Raw genomic sequence first — 18,300 nt, forward strand, 5'->3', positions numbered from 1 at the left:
CCCTTCTGTAGCGCGGTGCGTAATGTCGAGGGTGCAATAATGGGCGCCGCCTCGGCCCACTTTCCGAGGGGCAGCCAGACCAGGCCCCGCCCGGGTCCAATCACGTCCGCCCAACGCCGATGAGATCAGCCACCGGCGTCCTTACTCATACCCCAATCTCCAACCACCATCATTTTCGCAGTCGTCTTTTTTGCTGACTGAGGCTGCTAGAGTGGCACCTCTACCGATTCCAGCACTTCCTCGATAACGTCCTCAACCGTGACACCTTCAAGGACAGCCTTTACTGCTTCGAGCGAGCTGCCCCATTGCATGCTGCGCTCGTTCTCTGGAGCCGTGATGACGATACGATGTGGGTATATCTTGCGGGCTGCCAAGGCCACCATGGATGGTGAGATGTATTCAAGACCATGCAGTGGAGCAAGCGCGCTGCTACTATCAGTATGAACCTCCTGTGGTAGCAGACCACGTACTGTGCTAGCGTATTGAAGTGCCTCGTGGCCAACGCAGAGATGCCTCCTGCGACTGCTCGGTGCAGCCTCATGAAGACGATAATGTTGTGCAGATAGGCTCGTACTTCAGAACTGATCTTCACTTCTGACACCTGCTTCGTCAAGCTTACAAGATCCTGCAACGGTCAGCTTGCTTCAAGACGATCACAATCCACATACCTCAGAAGAGAATAGCGCTGTCTGCGGCTTGTACTTTCCTGGTTGAAATGGTGGCGTGCGTACTACAGAAGACATGGAAGCACCGTCATCTGACACATGCTGCTTCTCCTGTAGCTCTTCAATGTTTGGCAGTCCATCATCCATTTGATGTTTGTGTGAGATGAAAAACTGGTCATTCTACAACCCAGTCAGCTAATGCATCGAGGTTCCTGATTCAACCTACCAGATGCATGGTCAAGCGTGGTGTGTCTGAAGCGTTCAAAGCGATGAACAAAAACGGTCTCGGCGCCGCGTGTACGGCTGTTCTTGTGAAGTTCCGCTTGCCTCGGATCAGCTGTCTGTCGTTAGTTATGCTCGAGCAGAAAAGGCGGACGATGGACCTCTAAAGCCTGAATCTGAACCTGCGGGTTCGCCCTGTTGAGGTTCCTTGCAACAACAATGTTCGCGATACGTTTGCTGTCCAGCGGACTAAAAGGTCTGGGTGATTTCGACGTGCGTCGGTCTGATTTCCCTGGTGATTTTGAGATGGGTGAAAAGTGACCGGGAGCATGAGCTACGTCTCCTCTATCTCGCTCATTTGTGCTCCCAAAGTAATCGCTCTCTTCCCCCTTGACAAGGATTCCGCTTCCGAAATCATCCAGCGTAGTATCTTCGTTGCATTCCAGTACAGCCCACGTTAATCCGAAGACATTTGTAGCGACCTGGAAAGGTCAGTACATCAGCAACCATACTCCGAGAGCTACCCACAAGCTTCAACTCCTCTACCACATCACGGGTTAATTCCCTTTCCGCTTCGATGATGCAATGTTGATCCGCGACTAAACAGATGAGAACAGCAAGCTCCAGATCGCTCAGCGACTGCACCTTCTCTGTTACGTGATCTTCTGAGGCCTCCATGGTTCCCGAAACTTTGTTTAGCTCAATCTAATCTTGAGTCAGATATTGGGGGCTGCGAGAAAGGTTGGCGACTGACGCGTTCGGACGCGGTAGCTGTTCCTGAAGTCGACTTGGAAGAGTGAGCAGGGGTCAAGGGACGCTAGGTCAAGATTAGATTAGGTCGGATACCTTTGATGTCGCTTGCTGCATCCCGAGGCTCGCAAGTACTCAGCACCGGAACAATCTCACGACAGCAGCAAATTCGGCATATATGCATAACACTGCACATTCAAAGAAGCATCATATCCTTGGTTTCTACCAGACTTCTGGTGCACCGAGCTATCGATGGCTATGATTTCTCCATGAACATGCGCTCACCCTCAATGCGCTCCTATCACGTTTCCCACCACCAACGATGTTCAAGTACTCTGCGATACCCATTATCACTCTAGTGTCTAACCAGGCCTCTTATGTGCGTCCAATTTCTGTTCCTTAAGTATTTCGACCAGACGGAGGCTCTTCCTGGTGTTCGATGTAGTAGTCTTTACTGCTGAAGCGCTCAGTGCAGGAAAAGCTTCCACTGCAACACGAGGCTTTTGGCGTGTTGCAAGAGTGCTGACGGGAGACGGCAATACCTCCTGACCGTCCGCCATACCGCTCATAACGACTTGCTTCCGCGTGTGTGGGTTCTTTGGTGTGCTTTGGGTGTCCGAACCACGATGAGGCTTCGATGGATGAGCAGGCTTCAACTTCTTTAGTTGCTGTTCGGCTTCTCGGATTTTTCCCTCGAGAAATTCTTTCCGCTCAGTTGAGCCATTCCTCTCAACAGTCACATTGTGTAGCGTGGCTTGTCAGGTGATTATAAGGCCGGCTAGATGCTGAAGCTCGGCGGTTTGCCGAACAACCGCTGGCCTAGCTGAGATGGGTTGGTTTAGGACTGCAGGCTGGTCAACACGATGTAGCTCAGAGCTCGACGTTTGTTGTTTAGACCATCCTTCTTGTTCTTTTTTTTAGTGTATCGTAGTCCGCCTGGAGTACCGCCCTCTCGATTTGGAGCATTTGGATGTCGTTGCTGATTTGATCGTAACCTTCTTTGAAAGCCTTAGCCTCCTCATCCCGGTCCTGATACTTCTTTTCCATTTCCAGCTTCACTCGCTTGAGCAGTACCTGTTCTCGATCCCCCTGTAAGATCTTGGCCTTCAATAGCTCGTTTTCGTCGAGAAGTTTAGCATAGCGCAAGGCTTTCGCTTCCAGATCCTCAAGCCGATCAACAAGCCTGGCTCTCTCATCGCGCACCCGGCTTTCAACCAATTTCTGGACCTTGTTGTAGTAGCTTCTCTCAAGCTCGCGGTACCTGTCGCTCACAAGTCTCTCTTTGTCCGTGGCGTCCCTCTCGAAAGCTGCTAATCTAATCTCTAGATCTTCTGCTCTTCGCTCCGCGTCTTCAAGCGCGCGTGAAATCTTTGCATGATTTGCACTTAGTTTGTTGAAACAAATTATCTCTTGGTCCAGCTTCTCCCTCACCAGTTTCAACTCTTCGATGTCGGATGGCCTGTTCTTCCAAAATGCTTCCATCATAGACAGCAGCTGATCTGCGATTCTGTCTTGCAGATCATCAATTATCAGGTCCGACGCGTGATGGCATGTACACGGAGGCAGGTCGTCTGGTAAGAGATGTGCTTCCGCTTGAGACAAGGATTCATTGCCTTCAACGTTTTGCTCGAAGTATGATGGGCTAGTACATATGTGGGTCCATTGCTGGAGCCAGACAGCCGCTTTCTTTGTCGCTGCCTCATCGAGTGTGGCACGTATTGTGTTGAGTAGACTTTCCAGGCCGCTGAGCTCGATAGTGAAAATTCTCTCCGTCTTTTGTTCCAAATCCTCAAAGGCCGACATGCACTCTGCAAAAGATCTGCATGGCTGAGCCTCTTGCGATATGTCCATGTTTCCCGTTGCAACTCGCGAAGGGCCTACTGATAATCCGTGGCGTCGGTAAGCTCTTCACATTGAATGTTGAAGGTTACTGATACTCAAGACCGGGTGTTCTCATAGCGCGGCGAGACTTCAGAAGTGGTGAGGTGGGCGCCCTTGATGGTATGCTGGGTTGAAGGACGCGGTCGCCTAAGGTTACTGTTAGCGAAGATACCATACGAGTGATGTTGGGTGCCAGATCATCAGTCAAACTGTACAAGATGAAGATTTTAGTCTTCCGAGTATGCACGAGGAGAAACAATACCTGCAAACGGATAAGTGGGACCAAAGACGCGTATCACAGGTGAACCAACGTGCTTTACTCCATGAATATCTACGTCACTAGCACAAGTTTCCTCTCACCACGCTGCTTCTCGGATCGTTCGCTGCTGTCACTATTGGTGCTCACCACATGTTTCTCTCGGTCCTCAAAATCGAGGCAGTAACATGGTCGATCGTCTACGAGCCACAGCAGCAGCTTTTACGCCGCTAAGTACCCGTAGCGACATAATTCGCCCTCTGAATGGTCAGGAGCACAATGGGATTACTCATTACAATTCCATTCCTGCGTCCGCCGTCTTTCCAGTCAGCGACACACGGAGCAGCCCCAGCATCAAGGTAAAGTCCTGAATAATCGAACTTAAGCTTGAGCTGACAGAGAGTAAGACCAAAATCGACTGCCAGTTCTGCAAATCCGTAGGTCGCGCTCTCAATTGCTGTCGAGCTCGAACAGATTTACAGGCATGCCTAGACTGCGCGGAACTCAGCCAGCTCCTCATCCTTGAAAACAAGAAACACCAAGATGAAATAGCCGCTTTACGTGAGCAGCTGAGGCAGCTGGAAGAAGAAACAGCAGAAGAGAAGTTGACCAGGCTATGCGTCAAGAGCGAGACGAAGATTGTTAAACTGAAAAGCGAGGTAGAGAATATGAACGCAGAGGACGAGTTACTGAAGGCCGAAAATGAGGAATTAACGAAGACGTTGAAGAGACTCGAGGTTGAAATAAAAAAGGCACAGCCTGCTACAGAGTTCACAGTCCGGGAGGCGAAGAGGGGGAAGAGGATGTAGAGTAGTAACCAGTTCCTGACTCAGAGGTGAAACAAGCTGCTTCGTGAATGTTCCAAGAGTTGGTAATGGGTGAAAGGTCAGAACAGCGTGGCCTCTTGGGAGTTGCGGGTGGGAGATTCGCGATAGCTCAGGGACGGAGCTACGGGCTAGCGTGCGCACGGATAATTTCCCCAGCGACACGTTGCGAAAGCTACAGAAGCACAACCCCCTCTCCATCTTCCATCAACTGGCTGTTCGCAACCACCCTTTCCCACCTCTCTTTGTCTTCTTCTTGTCTCTGGGCCATAGATCGCAATCATGAGCGGCCGTAAGTCACGACCTCACCTTTCAATGGCCGCGCGAGGCGTGTGCGCGCAATGCCTGCGAGGAATTACGGCACAGAGCAGCACAGCTAATAGTTCCACGTAGTACGGTTCCTCGATCTCGTCAAGCCTTTTGTGCCTCTGGTGCCTGAAATTCAGCTGCCAGAGAGCAAGGTTCCTTTCAACAACCGCCTCGTATGGACCGGCCTTACTCTCCTCGTCTTCCTGGTCATGAGCCAGATGCCGCTCTACGGAATTGTGTCGTCTGATACCTCCGACCCGCTATACTGGCTGCGAATGATGATGGCGAGTAACAGAGGAACACTGATGGAACTGGGTATCACCCCCATCATCACCTCGGGCATGGTCTTCCAGCTTCTTGCCGGAACCCACCTCATCGACGTCAACCTCGACCTCAAGTCTGACCGCGAGCTCTACCAGACTGCCCAGAAGCTCCTCGCTATTCTCCTGTCTTTCGGTCAGGCCGTCGTCTATGTCATCTCCGGTCTCTACGGACAGCCCTCTGACCTCGGTGCCGGTATCTGCGTTCTCCTCGTTATCCAGCTGATGATCGCTGGTCTGATCGTTATCCTCCTCGACGAGCTCCTCCAGAAGGGCTACGGTCTCGGCAGCGGTATCTCGCTCTTCATTGCCACCAACATCTGCGAGTCCATCATGTGGAAGGCCTTCTCCCCCACCACCATCAACACCGGTCGTGGTCCTGAGTTCGAGGGTGCTCTCATTGCCCTTGTCCACTTGCTCTTCACCTGGCCCAACAAGACTGTTGCGCTCAAGGAGGCTTTCTACCGCCAGAACCTCCCCAACGTCATGAACCTGATTTCCACAGTCATTGTCTTCGGTGCTGTCATCTACCTCCAGGGTTTCCGCGTTGAGATTCCTGTCAAGTCCGCCCGCCAGCGTGGTGTTCGTGGCTCGTACCCCGTCCGTCTGTTCTACACCTCCAACATGCCCATCATGCTGCAGTCTGCTCTTTCCTCCAACGTCTTCTTGATCAGCCAGATGCTCTACAACCGCTTCTCTGACAACCTCCTCGTCAAGCTTCTCGGTGTCTGGGAGCCCAAGGAGGGTTCCGCCCAGCTTTTCGCTACCTCTGGTGTTGCCTACTACATGTATGTCGATTCCTGACTGTACCACAATTTCAGCCGCTAATTATTTCCAGGTCCCCCCCTCTCAGCATCACCGAGGCTCTCTCCGACCCCCTGAAGACTGCCATCTTCATCGTCTACATGCTCGTCGCCTGCGCTGTCTTCTCCAAGACCTGGATCGAGGTTTCTGGTTCATCCCCCCGCGACGTTGCCAAGCAGCTCAAGGAGCAGGGTCTGGTCATGGCTGGTCACCGTGAGGAGTCCATGTACAAGGAGCTTAAGCGCGTCATCCCCACCGCTGCCGCCTTCGGTGGTGCCTGCATTGGAGCTCTGTCTGTCGGTAGCGATCTTCTCGGCGCTCTCGGTAGCGGTACTGGTATTCTCCTTGCCGTAACTATCATTTACGGATACTTCGAAATCGCCGCCAAGGAGGGCGATATGGCCGGTCTTAAGGGCATGGTCATGGGCTAGATTAGTCCAATAGGGATCTCACTTTTATTGATTTGGATGGAGGATGGGTTGAGGCTGGTGCGCTTCGCCGCACATTGTAACATATGATCTACGAAACAAAAGTTCGCAAAGGTACTGGGCATCACTTGACGTACTGTAGCGTGGCGCCTGGCTAGGCTATCACAGATGCCAGTCCTTCTGTAATGCATCATTGTTAACCCTTAATGTGTTTCAGTATGACTACTATGTGCGAAAGATGCTCGATGTCTGGGCCCTGATAGGACTCACGGGTCCAGTGCGCAGTGGACGTTTGAGCTCTACTAATTCAGCTTCAGTCGCTTTCTCCCTGCTCGTAGCCTGCACTCGAGTATCGAAGTACACCCATAGCCACACCACAACCCGGTTCGAAAGCCCGCGTCCCTGGATGAACGATGAATCTGAGGCGTTGCATTGGCCAGTTTAGCGAATGCGAAATGTGGCGTTCTACGCTTACGATGCGAAAGTCTGGGCATAGCGGCCTAAAAACATCGTCATCTGTGAACTCTGGAGTATGTTCAACATGCATGATGTGGAAGATAAGCGAATGCGACAACAACTGCGGATGCGAAACTGGCGATGGCGCGATACATTCGCAGCTGCAGCTACTACATAAGACGGCTCTGCCGCTGCTTGAAGTGAAGCATCATCACCATCAAGGAATCTGACCTGCTTCTTACTATCCATCTTACTTCCTTTCAAGAGCTTCAATCGTCATACTCAGTTGTTTTACCCGTATTCAGACATGAGATCGAACATGGCAAGCCCACTCGGTATTCCACTCCCTCCTTCAGAATGGAAACGGCAAAACCCACCTAAAGGACCAAACTTTGATTGGGAGATGTACCGTTATGTTCCTTCTCTAGCTGGAGCCATCGTATGCCTCGTTGTCTTTCTCGTAATGGCTTTTCTGCACTTGTATCAGTACCTCAGGTCTAGGAATAGGATCATCATCTTCGTGGTTATCGGCGCGCTCTGTATGTCCTCTCTGTTGCTTCTAGTCTGCCAACTTATTACACATGTACACCGTCTGGAGCTGTACCTAACAGAATGTAACAGGCGAGGTGGGTGGCTATGGCGCGCGTATCGCATCGCACTTCGACAACGATGCCTGGCCCCAGTACATCACCCAAGGTGTACTGACACTCGTCGGTCCTCTATGGTTTGCTGCAACCATATACATGATGCTTGGCCGTACGATCAGACTTGCTGGTGGAGAAGATGTGAGTCTGATCCCAGCGAGGTGGTACACAAGGATCTTCGTCACCGCGGACGTCACGACCTTGATCATTCAGGGCCTAGGTACGTCGTCTCCGCATACAAAGTAGATTGAAGAAACTCGGACTAACAGGAAATAGGTGCCAGCATCATGGGTACGATGCAACTCGCCCTCGCCCTCGCTGGAGAAAAAATCGTAATTGCCGGTCTCGCACTCCAAGTCGCTACCTTTGTTGTCTTCCTCATCGCCTCATTCGATTTCCAAATCCGTATGAACAAGAAAGCCGATCATGCATCTGCAGACTGGAAGAAGATGCTTTACATACTTTATAGTGTCAGCGCATTGATTCTCTTCCGCTGTACATTCAGACTCATCGAGTATGCGATGGGTAACGCTGCTTACTTGATCGCTCACGAGTGGACGCTGTATTGCTTCGACGCTGTGCCAATGGTCCTAGTCCTGGTGATGCTGCTGGTTTTGCAGCCAAGTCGATATGTTGAAGGGAACCTGAGGATGGCACAAGCGGACAGCGATGGTGAGACGGCTGTCATAGAGAGAAAATGAGGGTTCTTCAGTGTGCTTGATCTGTAGTTTTAGCGTGCGTTGAGCGGCTGTCCTGTACTTCTTTATATATCCCAATCTCCAATATGATTTCCATGTTAATTCCTTCAATCAGCATGTGATATGGTTGTCGCCTGGGCGCAGATGTACTGTGAGCTGATAAAAACGAGCGTAACGCACGGCTGTGGTCGCGCATACCCTGTAACCTCACAAGACTGCATATGCGCCCCATATACTATCCAATGTTGCGTGACCAAAGGCATATCATATACGAAAGCCCACCTACCTTTGCCATGATGGTATGACTACCCAGACAGACCTTAGGCCCCCCACTAAGCGGCACTTAGCCACGCGCACGACCCAGGCACTATTGGACGCCTTACATCCCACCACCTTGTGCCTCCCCGGGATGCCAATCCATCCAAACCATACTAGCTCCGCGTAGACGTAGTTTAGATGGCGCGCCGAAGTACGGGTTTCGTGCCTAAGAAGCCGCATCGCAAGTCGAGAGGCGGATGCTTGACCTGCAAGAGAAAGAAAGTCAAGGTGTGTTTGATTTTCAGGCTTTCCATGTGTGGACAGAGAGTTAATGTAGTATAGTGCGATGAAGCACAACCTATCTGTCGTTACTGCAGTGTGAGAGACCTGAATTGCGAATACGCACAGGACTTCCAATCGACGTCGAGGACACCGTCTTCAGGACCATCGCCTGGTCACGAATTCCGATCATCAGCCTACAACAATGAGGCAGATTTCAATGATCTTTCCTTCCAATTGGCGCCGTGGCTCGTTCCAGCCTCTCCAACATCTATAGGCTCCTTTGCACACCTCGACCACCAGTTATTGCAATACTATAAAGCACGTGTCTGGCGCGAATTTGTAGTGCGCGACGACACCGTCTTGAACAACTTGCACGAGAATGTTGTCCCCCGACTAGGCATCTCTCATCCTTTCCTTCTCTACGCTATGCTCAGTATCGCCGCCAACCACAGCAACGAGCTTATGCCAAACAAGACCGTTGAGAAACAAGCACTACTATATCGCCAAAAGGCTTTCTCTTCTTACAAGGAAGCACTCAAAGACATCACCGCAGAGAATTACGAAGCAGTCCTCGTCACAGGAGGTCTTTTCCTCGCTCTAGTCCCACCACCGTCTACCAACAATGACGATGAGTACCTAGAATGGATGATAACACTACTGAAACTAAGCGAAGGACTTCGTATCCTTGCTTCACTCCGATGGGCACAAGGCATGGAGAAACTCTCCGTTTACCCCTTGGTGCGACGAGAACTACGCACTTTGCCACCACCACCTATCGTTGATGTCGCAGGTGTAGATGCTCCTATCGGGCCCCTAGGAACAACACCTAACAATCCCAATCCAGCACCAACGTACCCACCGACACAGTTCCCCACACAGACCCGCCTGTTCCTACCTCCACCTTTGATGCAGCTCCTCGGCAGCATTGTCCGTGGCAAAGAATCTGGATCAGTTGACTGGCATAGACCAACGCTACTTCCAGTGTTCCACGCTCTATCCCCCATATTCCTGTCCTTGTACTACTACCACCTGAACCCTGATCTCTACGTCCGCATCTTTTGTTTCACGTCGTTCCTCATGCCGGAGTTTCTCCAGCTGGTGCGCCAAAGAGAACCTCGTGCTTTGGTGCTGGTGGCATGGTTCTTTACCCTGGCCGAGTTTGTGCCCAAGGGCTTCTGGGTTGGGGGTAGAGGGCGAAAGATTATTAAGATTCTTGGACGGGAGATTAGAGCACGGTCGTCTAGGGATGATGGATTTGTGGAAGGGGTTTTTGAGGGTGCGCAGAGGATTGTCGATGTGTTGATGAGGGAAGGGGATGAGGCGGCAGCGAAGAGTGTGTTTGAGGATTGGCCTGGCGTCAGTTGGGAGGACCGACCTGGTAGAGATGAGGAATGGGAGTCTGGACTTTTGAGGACTTGGGTGATTTGAATGTTCCTTGGGTTCTAATGCTGCGGGTCTTGATGTACAGGAACTAAGCATATCAGTCTGGACATGGTATTTCAGAACTATCACGCACCAGTTCACTGCAACGTTCTCATTGCCCTATCTCTGGTGTAGTACCCGCTGTTTCTGCAGCGGCACTCTTGTTTCCTCCCCCTAGTGTTTCCTGGCTCTGCCCGCCTCTTGGCTGCCTCAACATGCAATACAGCTTGATAGCGTCCTTCTCTCCATCTCCATCCCTACACTCCATCTCCCTCGCCAGCCGAAATCCAAACTTCTCATAAATGGCAATATTTGGCTCGCTCCTGCTACTCTCCAGATAGCAACTTCTCCCCTCTTTATCAGCCATACTCAGAACCTCTTCCATTAAGGCTCTCCCTACGCCCTGACCCTGACACTCTGGCAACACAGTAACGATGTTGCAGAAGTAGTACCCTTTTGGATCCTTCCACAACTCAGACTGCGCTTCCGCCTGCCGCGCTTTCCATATCCAGTATCGCGTGGTACTGAGGCCGCCGCGTCCGTACCACAAATTCATGCGTATTTGGTTGGCCCAGAGATACCAGTAGGAAAGGTATAGTGACCAGGACTCGGGTTCTGAAGTTGGCCGGGGTGGAAGCCACATTGCGCAGCCTAGGATCTTAGAGGGATTTGCGGTATCGCGTGCGACGTGGAAGAGGCCATGCTCGATACCCCAGCGGCATCGTAGCGTGAGAGAAACGCGGTTACGCGCTAGGGAGACCTGAAATATAGCTGTTAGTAAGATGCATGAAGACGGGCGTTGAGGGAGTTACCTTTTCGCGGTCTGGAAATACCCAATTGTTGTAGGGATCATTTGCGAAGGCTTGTTGTATGGTATCGATTGCGCCGTCTATATCGGCCTCTTTCATGCGCGTTACTTGGATAGGCATCGTGCTGAGGTGTTTGGCAAGACCCAATCCGTTCCTGTATCACGGTACTAGCAGAAACGAAGTGACATGTGCCAGTTTAAAAACTAGCAAGCGTTGAAAACCAGCCATGATGGGTGCGGGGAGGGTTGCGATAGCTTGTCGCATCCAAGATGTGGATAGACGATACGATTGGGAAGGTCTAAGCGACAGTCACGTGTAATGAGGGTCTTGTCTTATCTGAGCAGGTGCATACTAACCCTCCTCACCAATCCTACCGTCAGCTGTCTTGGCATTGTTACACGGCCTTAGCCTGTTACGATGCCGGCTTTCAGTGATCAATGCCCAGCCTCGATGCCTTGGACCAGTATAGTAACGCGTCCTAACCAGCATGGAGACCTCCAAACATAGACTGAGACGGGCCGCTCGACTTTCTGGCCCACCACTTGGCTTAAGACGGTCCAAAACCGATTGTACCAACGACCAAGCTCAGCCGCGCCCTGACTATCAGGCTGAAGGCGGGGCAGCGCCAGGCCTACCTCACCTCCAGCCGACGACACCTGCTCCAGTATGGAGTTCAGGCGAAACCCCCCATCGTTCTCTATCGCCAAACAGTGCCAACAACCCAAACGAGTGGGTCGAGTTTAGTGAAGAATTCCGGGATGGGCTGGATATCAAATCGCGTGGCAGAACTGACAAGCACCACCGAGACAGAACACGAGTGTTCTACGAACCTGAGCAAAGAGAGACCCTGCTTCCACGCTCACTAAGAGACACCCACCATATATTAGAATTCCTAAGATCATAAGATGATCATCAGGACGTATTGCTTATGCGGTGGGCACAGGCTTCCTTGCCAGATCGCATGCTCGACATTTTGTTCAACCACTGCGAGTTTGAGGGCGACGAAGACGTGTTCGAGGTGAACCGTCACCTTGGTGATGGAATGGTCGGCGTTGTCGAAGAAGTGACAATACGATCCTGTGAACCGCCCATAGTGTGTGCAAGAAAAAAGATCGCAAGGCCAAAACCGCTCAAGCTGCACCAAAGTATCATGACTGCTTTCATTCGAGAGATTAGAGTCATGCGTCAAGTCGACCATCGCCATTGCGTTCGCTTTCTTGGGAGCTATACCGACAGCGAGTCGGTCAACATTTTATCGACGCCTGTGGCTGATATGGATATGGCTGCCTTTTTGGACAAGCCTATTGGTGACCGGGAATAGAACATCCTCTATAAGAGGATTGATTGCCTTTGTGATAGGTTGTAAGTAGATGCTTGCCTACCCTTCTATGAAATCGAGCCTCGATCGAGCCGTTTCGTGACTAGCAGTGCTGGTAGGAAGTCCACAATTGGGTTGAGCCTGTCGCTTACAGGATGATCTGACAGTGACGCAAGCTATGAGGATGTCGCCTTTGGGTTTCGCGCAAAACTGGACTGCCAATTACTAGTCCTCCTCCAATGATCCTTGACTTCAGACAGACTGTGCCCGTAAAGTCCTGAGACCATCTCGACCAGAACACACCCAAGAGAGAAGATGTCATTAGCTCGGTTCCGGGGCTCAAACTCCAAGACTCCTAGCGCTGAGTATCACCCAGTCTACGCTGACGGCCGCCCGGTAGTCGTTGAAGCTGAGTCATCGGAGAAGTCTAGGCTGTGTATTATTAACGTTGGCATGTCGACGCCGAAGCAGGAATTTACCTGAACCCGAAGTCGGTGAGTAATATGTCATTGCAATGTATGAGAACATTCTGAGGCTTGAGATCCTCGTGCCTGGAGAGGTCAGCCTTCTCCATTCGAGGAGCAATATAGTATATGGAGTCTTATTGGTCATAGTGGTAGATACGTCACAGTACACGTACCGTATTTTCTTTCAGTGTAGGTATAGCCTAAAAGAAACAGTCAGTAAGCATAATGTTTCTCGTGTACAAGAAGGCAGCCGGTATGTTGTGACTTCACTACCCTTACTCGACCATCAGCACAAGTTGTGGTTGATAGATTGAGAGACCTAAGCCGTGTTCTGCCCGAACCCTCTCATCTTGTCAATACTTGTTGTGGGCTGCATCGAATTTAATAGATAGGCTTCACTCCGAGAGCATCGAAGAAAGCGGTTGCGCAAAACGCGTGATACACAGTGCGGACAAGATCTCAGGAGCTATCTTGATGCTGTACCCGACCAGGAAGTGACTTTATATTGTACTGCAAAACAAAACCCATTACTCTTGCATCCAAGATGACTCTGGCCTGACTGAGCTCCATCCATACACTATCAATATTTTTTGTAGTCAAGGACGCATGCGCGATGCCCTCCCTGAGATTCAAGATGAGGCCAATGCTAAATCATTCACAAAACCCAACTGTTTTACCTAATACTTGATCACTGCGTGCTGCCGAAAATGGGTTGAGCATATACCTCTCAGCATGTCATGTTCACTGCACTACGAGCAAAGTTTGTATACCCCGGTCCAAGTCGTTCAACGCTTCAAAGTCTCTCTGCCGATTTACGGTGGGCGACTAAAGGATCTATCCATCTATGGTCGGTCACGGTCGTTGTCCCAACTAATGACGCTATTCTAGTTCGGTACTTCACGTGCTTGCACTGCGACTAGTGCACGGAAGATGCAAACCTTCGGAACTTGACACGGGTTTTGTAGACATGAGTGCAGTGCAGGCTAGTAAGAGAATCAAGCGGACCATATTTAAGTGACATCAGGACGTCTGGAGGTACTGCTCAGCTCGAGATCCTTCACGCCGATTCGTCCCTTATTGGTCATGGTGTTACCAGGGAAAAAAGAACCGCATATGAAAAAGCGAAAAGGTTCAAGGTTCGTGGTTTGGGGCACTTATCGTGAAAGGAAAACAGGTGACATGGGCGTAGCGATACCATAGTATGAGCCAAGTCGAAAGCTTCAACCATAGTGTTTACGCTATACGGCTCATAAGCCCAACTATATTGCACATATGATGTATAGGCTTTTTCGTATCCCATATATCTGGTTGCATAAAGGCGTACTTATCTTTTTCTCAAGGCAACAGCAAGCATAGCGAGTTATTCCGCCAAGGTGTGCCGTATTTTCTTTTCGACCAAGACTTCCCGCTTCCGCGACAACGCTCACACATGTGCACACCCACACATAGATAGTGATGGTTCTATACATCCCAACTTACTCACCGCTCAAAGTTGAACCTTACACTTACACTTACACTGTGCTTATGTCAACATGTTCGCGCAAGAACAAGCCCCGCACTACTCCATCTACCCCAACGTCTTCGTCATCGATCGGCAGTCCTGCATAGGCAGCCTACCGAACTCCGTCTGATGACACCCTCCCGTGGCGTAGCGAACAAGCGCAAGCGGCTCCGGATGTTGAATGCGAAATGCTTGGGTGGGGACATGTTTTTCGCCGGACCGTTGTTGGATGGATGCGTGTGTGACATGTGTGGCGAGGCGCTGCTTTTGCGATTGGGGCTATGCTATGCCATGCTTGACGGTGGCGATATAATGCGTAAATCGGCCCGCAATGTACACAAAGGTGTATACACCTGATCGGTCGATAAAGACGATCGGTAGGGCTGCAATCAGTAAAAGTTTTGTTGAGTAACCTCAAATGTGTGGTGGAGTTTGAAGCGAATTACGAGCAAGAGAAAATATATGATGTCAACGTAGAGCATTTGCTCATCAGCGATGATCGTGCCTGCGATCAACATGTTGACGATCTCCCTTAGGCATCGTCCCGAGGTCGTCTATCGCTTACTCTTGTATAGCACCGTCTGATATCAGCTGATTGTTGGGCTGTATGATTCTATGTATCCGGCACTCTCCATGGGCAGCAGCTCCTCCAAGGCTAGACTATGCAACGACTGGATTTTGTAACGAAAGAACATGGATATAGGTAGGAAGACGGAACGCGACGTGTTGGGTACTTTGTGAGCTCCCAGCTTCCACTTGAAGGCACGATTGTCAGTGTTGCATCCGTGTAGCGATGATCCGGAGCTTCTTGATCCCGAACGGTAACCTAGCTCCCTCATGTAGGCGGCACAGTAGAGCAAACGGTACATGATGCCCCGGAGTATTTTGGGTGGCATAATTAGGGCGCCTGTTGCAAGATGCATCAATGCTGCATCTGCCGAAAGGACTAGCGATGTAGAAGCGCGCGGTGTAAAAAACAGTTAGGAGGCCGGAAATCCGTACACGACGTAAGCAACTGATGTAGCACTTCGGCAGCTAGATCTTGAGTTGTTCATGGGTCATCGTGGTACTTGTTGATCAACGGAGAAAATGTATCCTTCGCGTAAATGGTCCAAACCACCAGTATGACTGTGTGCAGCACCTGCATGTCCCCATTAAATTTGACCGTATGATGGGTGGGTAACTATGAGGGCAAATAGTGCCACTTGGTGTGCATACATGCGACCCGCCTGCGGCTGACAACTCAGTGTTGGGCAGTTAGGCAGCCAGTATTGGAGAGCGAGAACGATCGGAAAAAACGGAAGCAAAGAAAAGTTGATGAAACACAGTCCGGAAGTTAAGCCACCTGGTTTTGTCGTGCAGGCTGTCCTTGGGCAGTCTGTTTGGAGCAGTTCCAGGACATCCTAGACTGTGGATTGCTGTTAATGCTGGTCGAGGAGGGGTAGTGTTGCGGGCGCTGATGAAGCGCCTACTAGCCGCATCGCCGTGAGAATATCGGTATGTCAAAGAAGGAGCAAGCCGGGCTGGCATGGTCATCAGACAGGTGGGAATGCGGCAAGTCGGGCAATAAGCGACTTGCGTATACTTTACGCAGCGATCAGATCTTTGTCGTGGGCGCCCAAAAATAGGCGTTCAATTTACTGAGGGCCCGCAAATCAGGACCATGCAAGTGTGACCGCTTCTGCGCATAATCGCAGGCGAATAAAGAAGGTACTTCGGGTCGTCGCTCAGTGGTGGAAGCGGCCTTTTGAGATCGCCGCGTAAGCACAATTTAGCCTAGAGCATGTCCAGAGTGAAAAGATAGGCGATTCGCCGATCTGGTGAGGTGGAAAAATTCATGGCGCATGCATGGCATCCGTGGACCCGTTTGCACCGTCATACACCTGACGAGGAACTACTTGCATAGGAGCTTCCGTAAGCGAGTCTCAGTTGTCAACTCAAGGATTGTCACCTTCACGCAAAGGACCGCCCTTGTCAGCTGTGATGCGCGCAGTAGCACCGAACTTGGGATCGCATTTGACACATCGCCTGATGTAACGGCGGCCGGATGCATGACTGGCGGACACCAAGCTATGTGCTACAAACGAATAGCGACTGCTGTATAGGGTTCCGACTAGGGGTGTGCTGCTGGAATATTAAAGCGGAGTACGATTTCCGTATTGGTGCGTAGTATTACAAGACTCAGATCGGTGGTGGTAACTGTAAAAGGTAAGCATGATGCTTGGAGTGGCCCGACCTCGGATACTCAAATGTGGCAGAGTGCTGATCGAGAAACTTTGCTCTATATTAGTTGCGATACCGACACAGGTTGCAGCAGCAAGCGCCTCAATACCACCCTGATTCATGATGATGGCCGGATCCACGGCTCCTTCTGGTGCATTGTCGCTGCATTGAAGGATCAGAGCTATTGGCCTCGAGGCGGATGCAAGCAGAGACTGGACCTAAAGAGGTGCGACAAGCAGAAGGGTCACGGCGAAGCGGCAGAAGGAAAACAAACGCTCGTACTGCGCGTGAAACCGAGTCACCGCCGGGCCCTGGTAAAGTGGAGATGATTTTGCGGAGATGCAGGCTGGCTTCAGCTGCTGCGTCGTAAGACATTTAGCATGGGATCGCCCGACAGGTAAGTTTCATCAGTTGCAGCGCTCGGGTGAAGCGAAGGTACAGACGTGTACATGATACCCACGGTTGGTCGTGCTCGTGCGGCCGTCTTAGCTAGGTAAAAGTGATGTGGAAGCTCGCCCGCACCGTCATGGCTTGTCCATGTTGATGTACCTGCAACTTGCACATACAAGCGAGTAGGCGGCGGTGGTGTTGGCATAGTGGCGGTCTGACTGGACAGACCCGTACCCCGGCCACCAGCGCATATCGTATATGTGGAATGCCATCTTGCCCCATGGTTGTGAGCCTTTAGCTATTTTCAGTGGGGCATCGGTGTCCGGTTCTCTAGACGTGCGTCACACGCACATGTCGAGATGAGATGCGGTAGGAGGTCGTACCGCTGGTGCCTGTTTGAGTTGTGCAGTAGGACTATGAGCCGGCAAATAGTCAAGGTTGCGTCCAGCACAACTTGCAGCAGCAAGGAGGCTCACCGACGAGCTAGTGTGGCTGCTGATCGAAGCACCCAGGAGGCTTCAACGGAGCACGGCGATTGGACAGGGAGTGGTCGACGTTGAGCAAGTGGGCTCTCGAGCCGCCTAGTGAGGCTAATGCTCGCACCAAGGGTAAGGATAAAGTGCCGCCGCGCCCGCAAGAGAGAATTTCACGTTCGCATGGGCCGACAAGGAGTCTAGAACACGCATCACAAAGACAAGCCAACACCTTGCTAAGGATCGTCGTCATCCACAAGTAATGCAGCTACCGAGCCCACGAATTCTTCCTCATGCAACTTGTCCACAGCGTGCTTCACCTGACGCTTGGTTAGGGCTGCGTGACCGAGAATTAACACGTAGCCGATTCAAATCTAATGAGTGGTCTTCTGAAAGGCCCAGGACGATGGCAGTGCGATAGACATTCTTGAGAAAGGCAATCTCGTGTCAAGATTATCATGTTATCGACAGGGTAGGGCGAGCCATAAAAGACTTTCTGGGTGGCTCGCTCGCATAGTGTAGGCGATGCCGCTCATACCGCAATTTTTGTTCTGTCAACAGTCTTTGAGACGATGCAGCGCCACGTTTGAGACCCACTCGACTCGTGGGCCACCCGCTGATACGTCATTAAAGGGCTTTTCTTCCCGTGTTGCAGATTGCCGGACTGGGGCTGTCAGAGATGGGCAGCGCTTGGCCTTGACACACTTTGAAGAGTCTAGTACCCGTGCCGCGTCAATTCAAGCGATTTCGCCAGAATAATGCCGGAGAAAGCCTTCTTGAAACTACAGCGTTCACAATCTCGATTGATGAGACCAGTAACGCGCAGCACGGCTAGTAGGCACGGGTTTCCAGATGGTGTAATGTCTGCCGACGCTGTTGTGCCCAGTGCTGCTGCGTGAC

At 51.2% G+C, this 18,300-nt stretch overlaps 7 protein-coding genes across 7 annotated transcripts; 4 read left to right on the top strand and 3 right to left on the bottom strand.

The window, feature by feature from the left end:
* Positions 1 to 206: 206 nt before the first annotated feature.
* On the bottom strand, positions 207 to 1,565 carry J4E82_003676 (uncharacterized protein; the record flags this gene model as incomplete). The annotated part of the gene is made up of 6 exons (XM_051729960.1): positions 207 to 426; positions 471 to 625; positions 669 to 845; positions 892 to 1,002; positions 1,049 to 1,369; positions 1,416 to 1,565. 6 exons carry the CDS (start codon positions 1,563 to 1,565, stop codon positions 207 to 209), a joined length of 1,134 nt encoding a protein of 377 aa, XP_051590284.1.
* A 963-nt stretch (positions 1,566 to 2,528) lies between these two features.
* Positions 2,529 to 3,488, bottom strand: J4E82_003677 (uncharacterized protein; the record flags this gene model as incomplete). The annotated part of the gene is made up of 1 exon (XM_051729961.1): positions 2,529 to 3,488. One exon carries the CDS (start codon positions 3,486 to 3,488, stop codon positions 2,529 to 2,531), a length of 960 nt encoding a protein of 319 aa, XP_051590285.1.
* A 474-nt stretch (positions 3,489 to 3,962) lies between these two features.
* On the top strand, positions 3,963 to 4,583 carry J4E82_003678 (uncharacterized protein; the record flags this gene model as incomplete). Its single annotated transcript, XM_051729962.1, has 2 exons — positions 3,963 to 4,133; positions 4,182 to 4,583. The coding sequence occupies 2 exons, from the start codon at positions 3,963 to 3,965 to the stop codon at positions 4,581 to 4,583; spliced, it is 573 nt and encodes a 190-aa protein (XP_051590286.1).
* Positions 4,584 to 4,880: 297 nt separating this feature from the next.
* On the top strand, positions 4,881 to 6,462 carry SEC61 (translocon subunit; the record flags this gene model as incomplete). Its single annotated transcript, XM_051729963.1, has 3 exons — positions 4,881 to 4,890; positions 4,992 to 6,015; positions 6,066 to 6,462. The coding sequence occupies 3 exons, from the start codon at positions 4,881 to 4,883 to the stop codon at positions 6,460 to 6,462; spliced, it is 1,431 nt and encodes a 476-aa protein (XP_051590287.1).
* Positions 6,463 to 7,234: 772 nt separating this feature from the next.
* On the top strand, positions 7,235 to 8,260 carry J4E82_003680 (uncharacterized protein; the record flags this gene model as incomplete). Its single annotated transcript, XM_051729964.1, has 3 exons — positions 7,235 to 7,454; positions 7,537 to 7,779; positions 7,836 to 8,260. 3 exons carry the CDS (start codon positions 7,235 to 7,237, stop codon positions 8,258 to 8,260), a joined length of 888 nt encoding a protein of 295 aa, XP_051590288.1.
* Positions 8,261 to 8,713: 453 nt separating this feature from the next.
* On the top strand, positions 8,714 to 10,225 carry J4E82_003681 (uncharacterized protein; the record flags this gene model as incomplete). The annotated part of the gene is made up of 2 exons (XM_051729965.1): positions 8,714 to 8,803; positions 8,858 to 10,225. The coding sequence occupies 2 exons, from the start codon at positions 8,714 to 8,716 to the stop codon at positions 10,223 to 10,225; spliced, it is 1,458 nt and encodes a 485-aa protein (XP_051590289.1).
* A 106-nt stretch (positions 10,226 to 10,331) lies between these two features.
* J4E82_003682 (uncharacterized protein) lies at positions 10,332 to 11,148 on the bottom strand (the record flags this gene model as incomplete). Its single annotated transcript, XM_051729966.1, has 2 exons — positions 10,332 to 10,979; positions 11,032 to 11,148. The coding sequence occupies 2 exons, from the start codon at positions 11,146 to 11,148 to the stop codon at positions 10,332 to 10,334; spliced, it is 765 nt and encodes a 254-aa protein (XP_051590290.1).
* Positions 11,149 to 18,300: the final 7,152 nt, after the last annotated feature.

Source organism: Alternaria postmessia, assembly GCF_024291825.1.
Source record: "Alternaria postmessia strain BMP 2775 chromosome Unknown scaffold_16, whole genome shotgun sequence".
Taxonomy (NCBI): domain Eukaryota; kingdom Fungi; phylum Ascomycota; class Dothideomycetes; order Pleosporales; family Pleosporaceae; genus Alternaria; species Alternaria postmessia.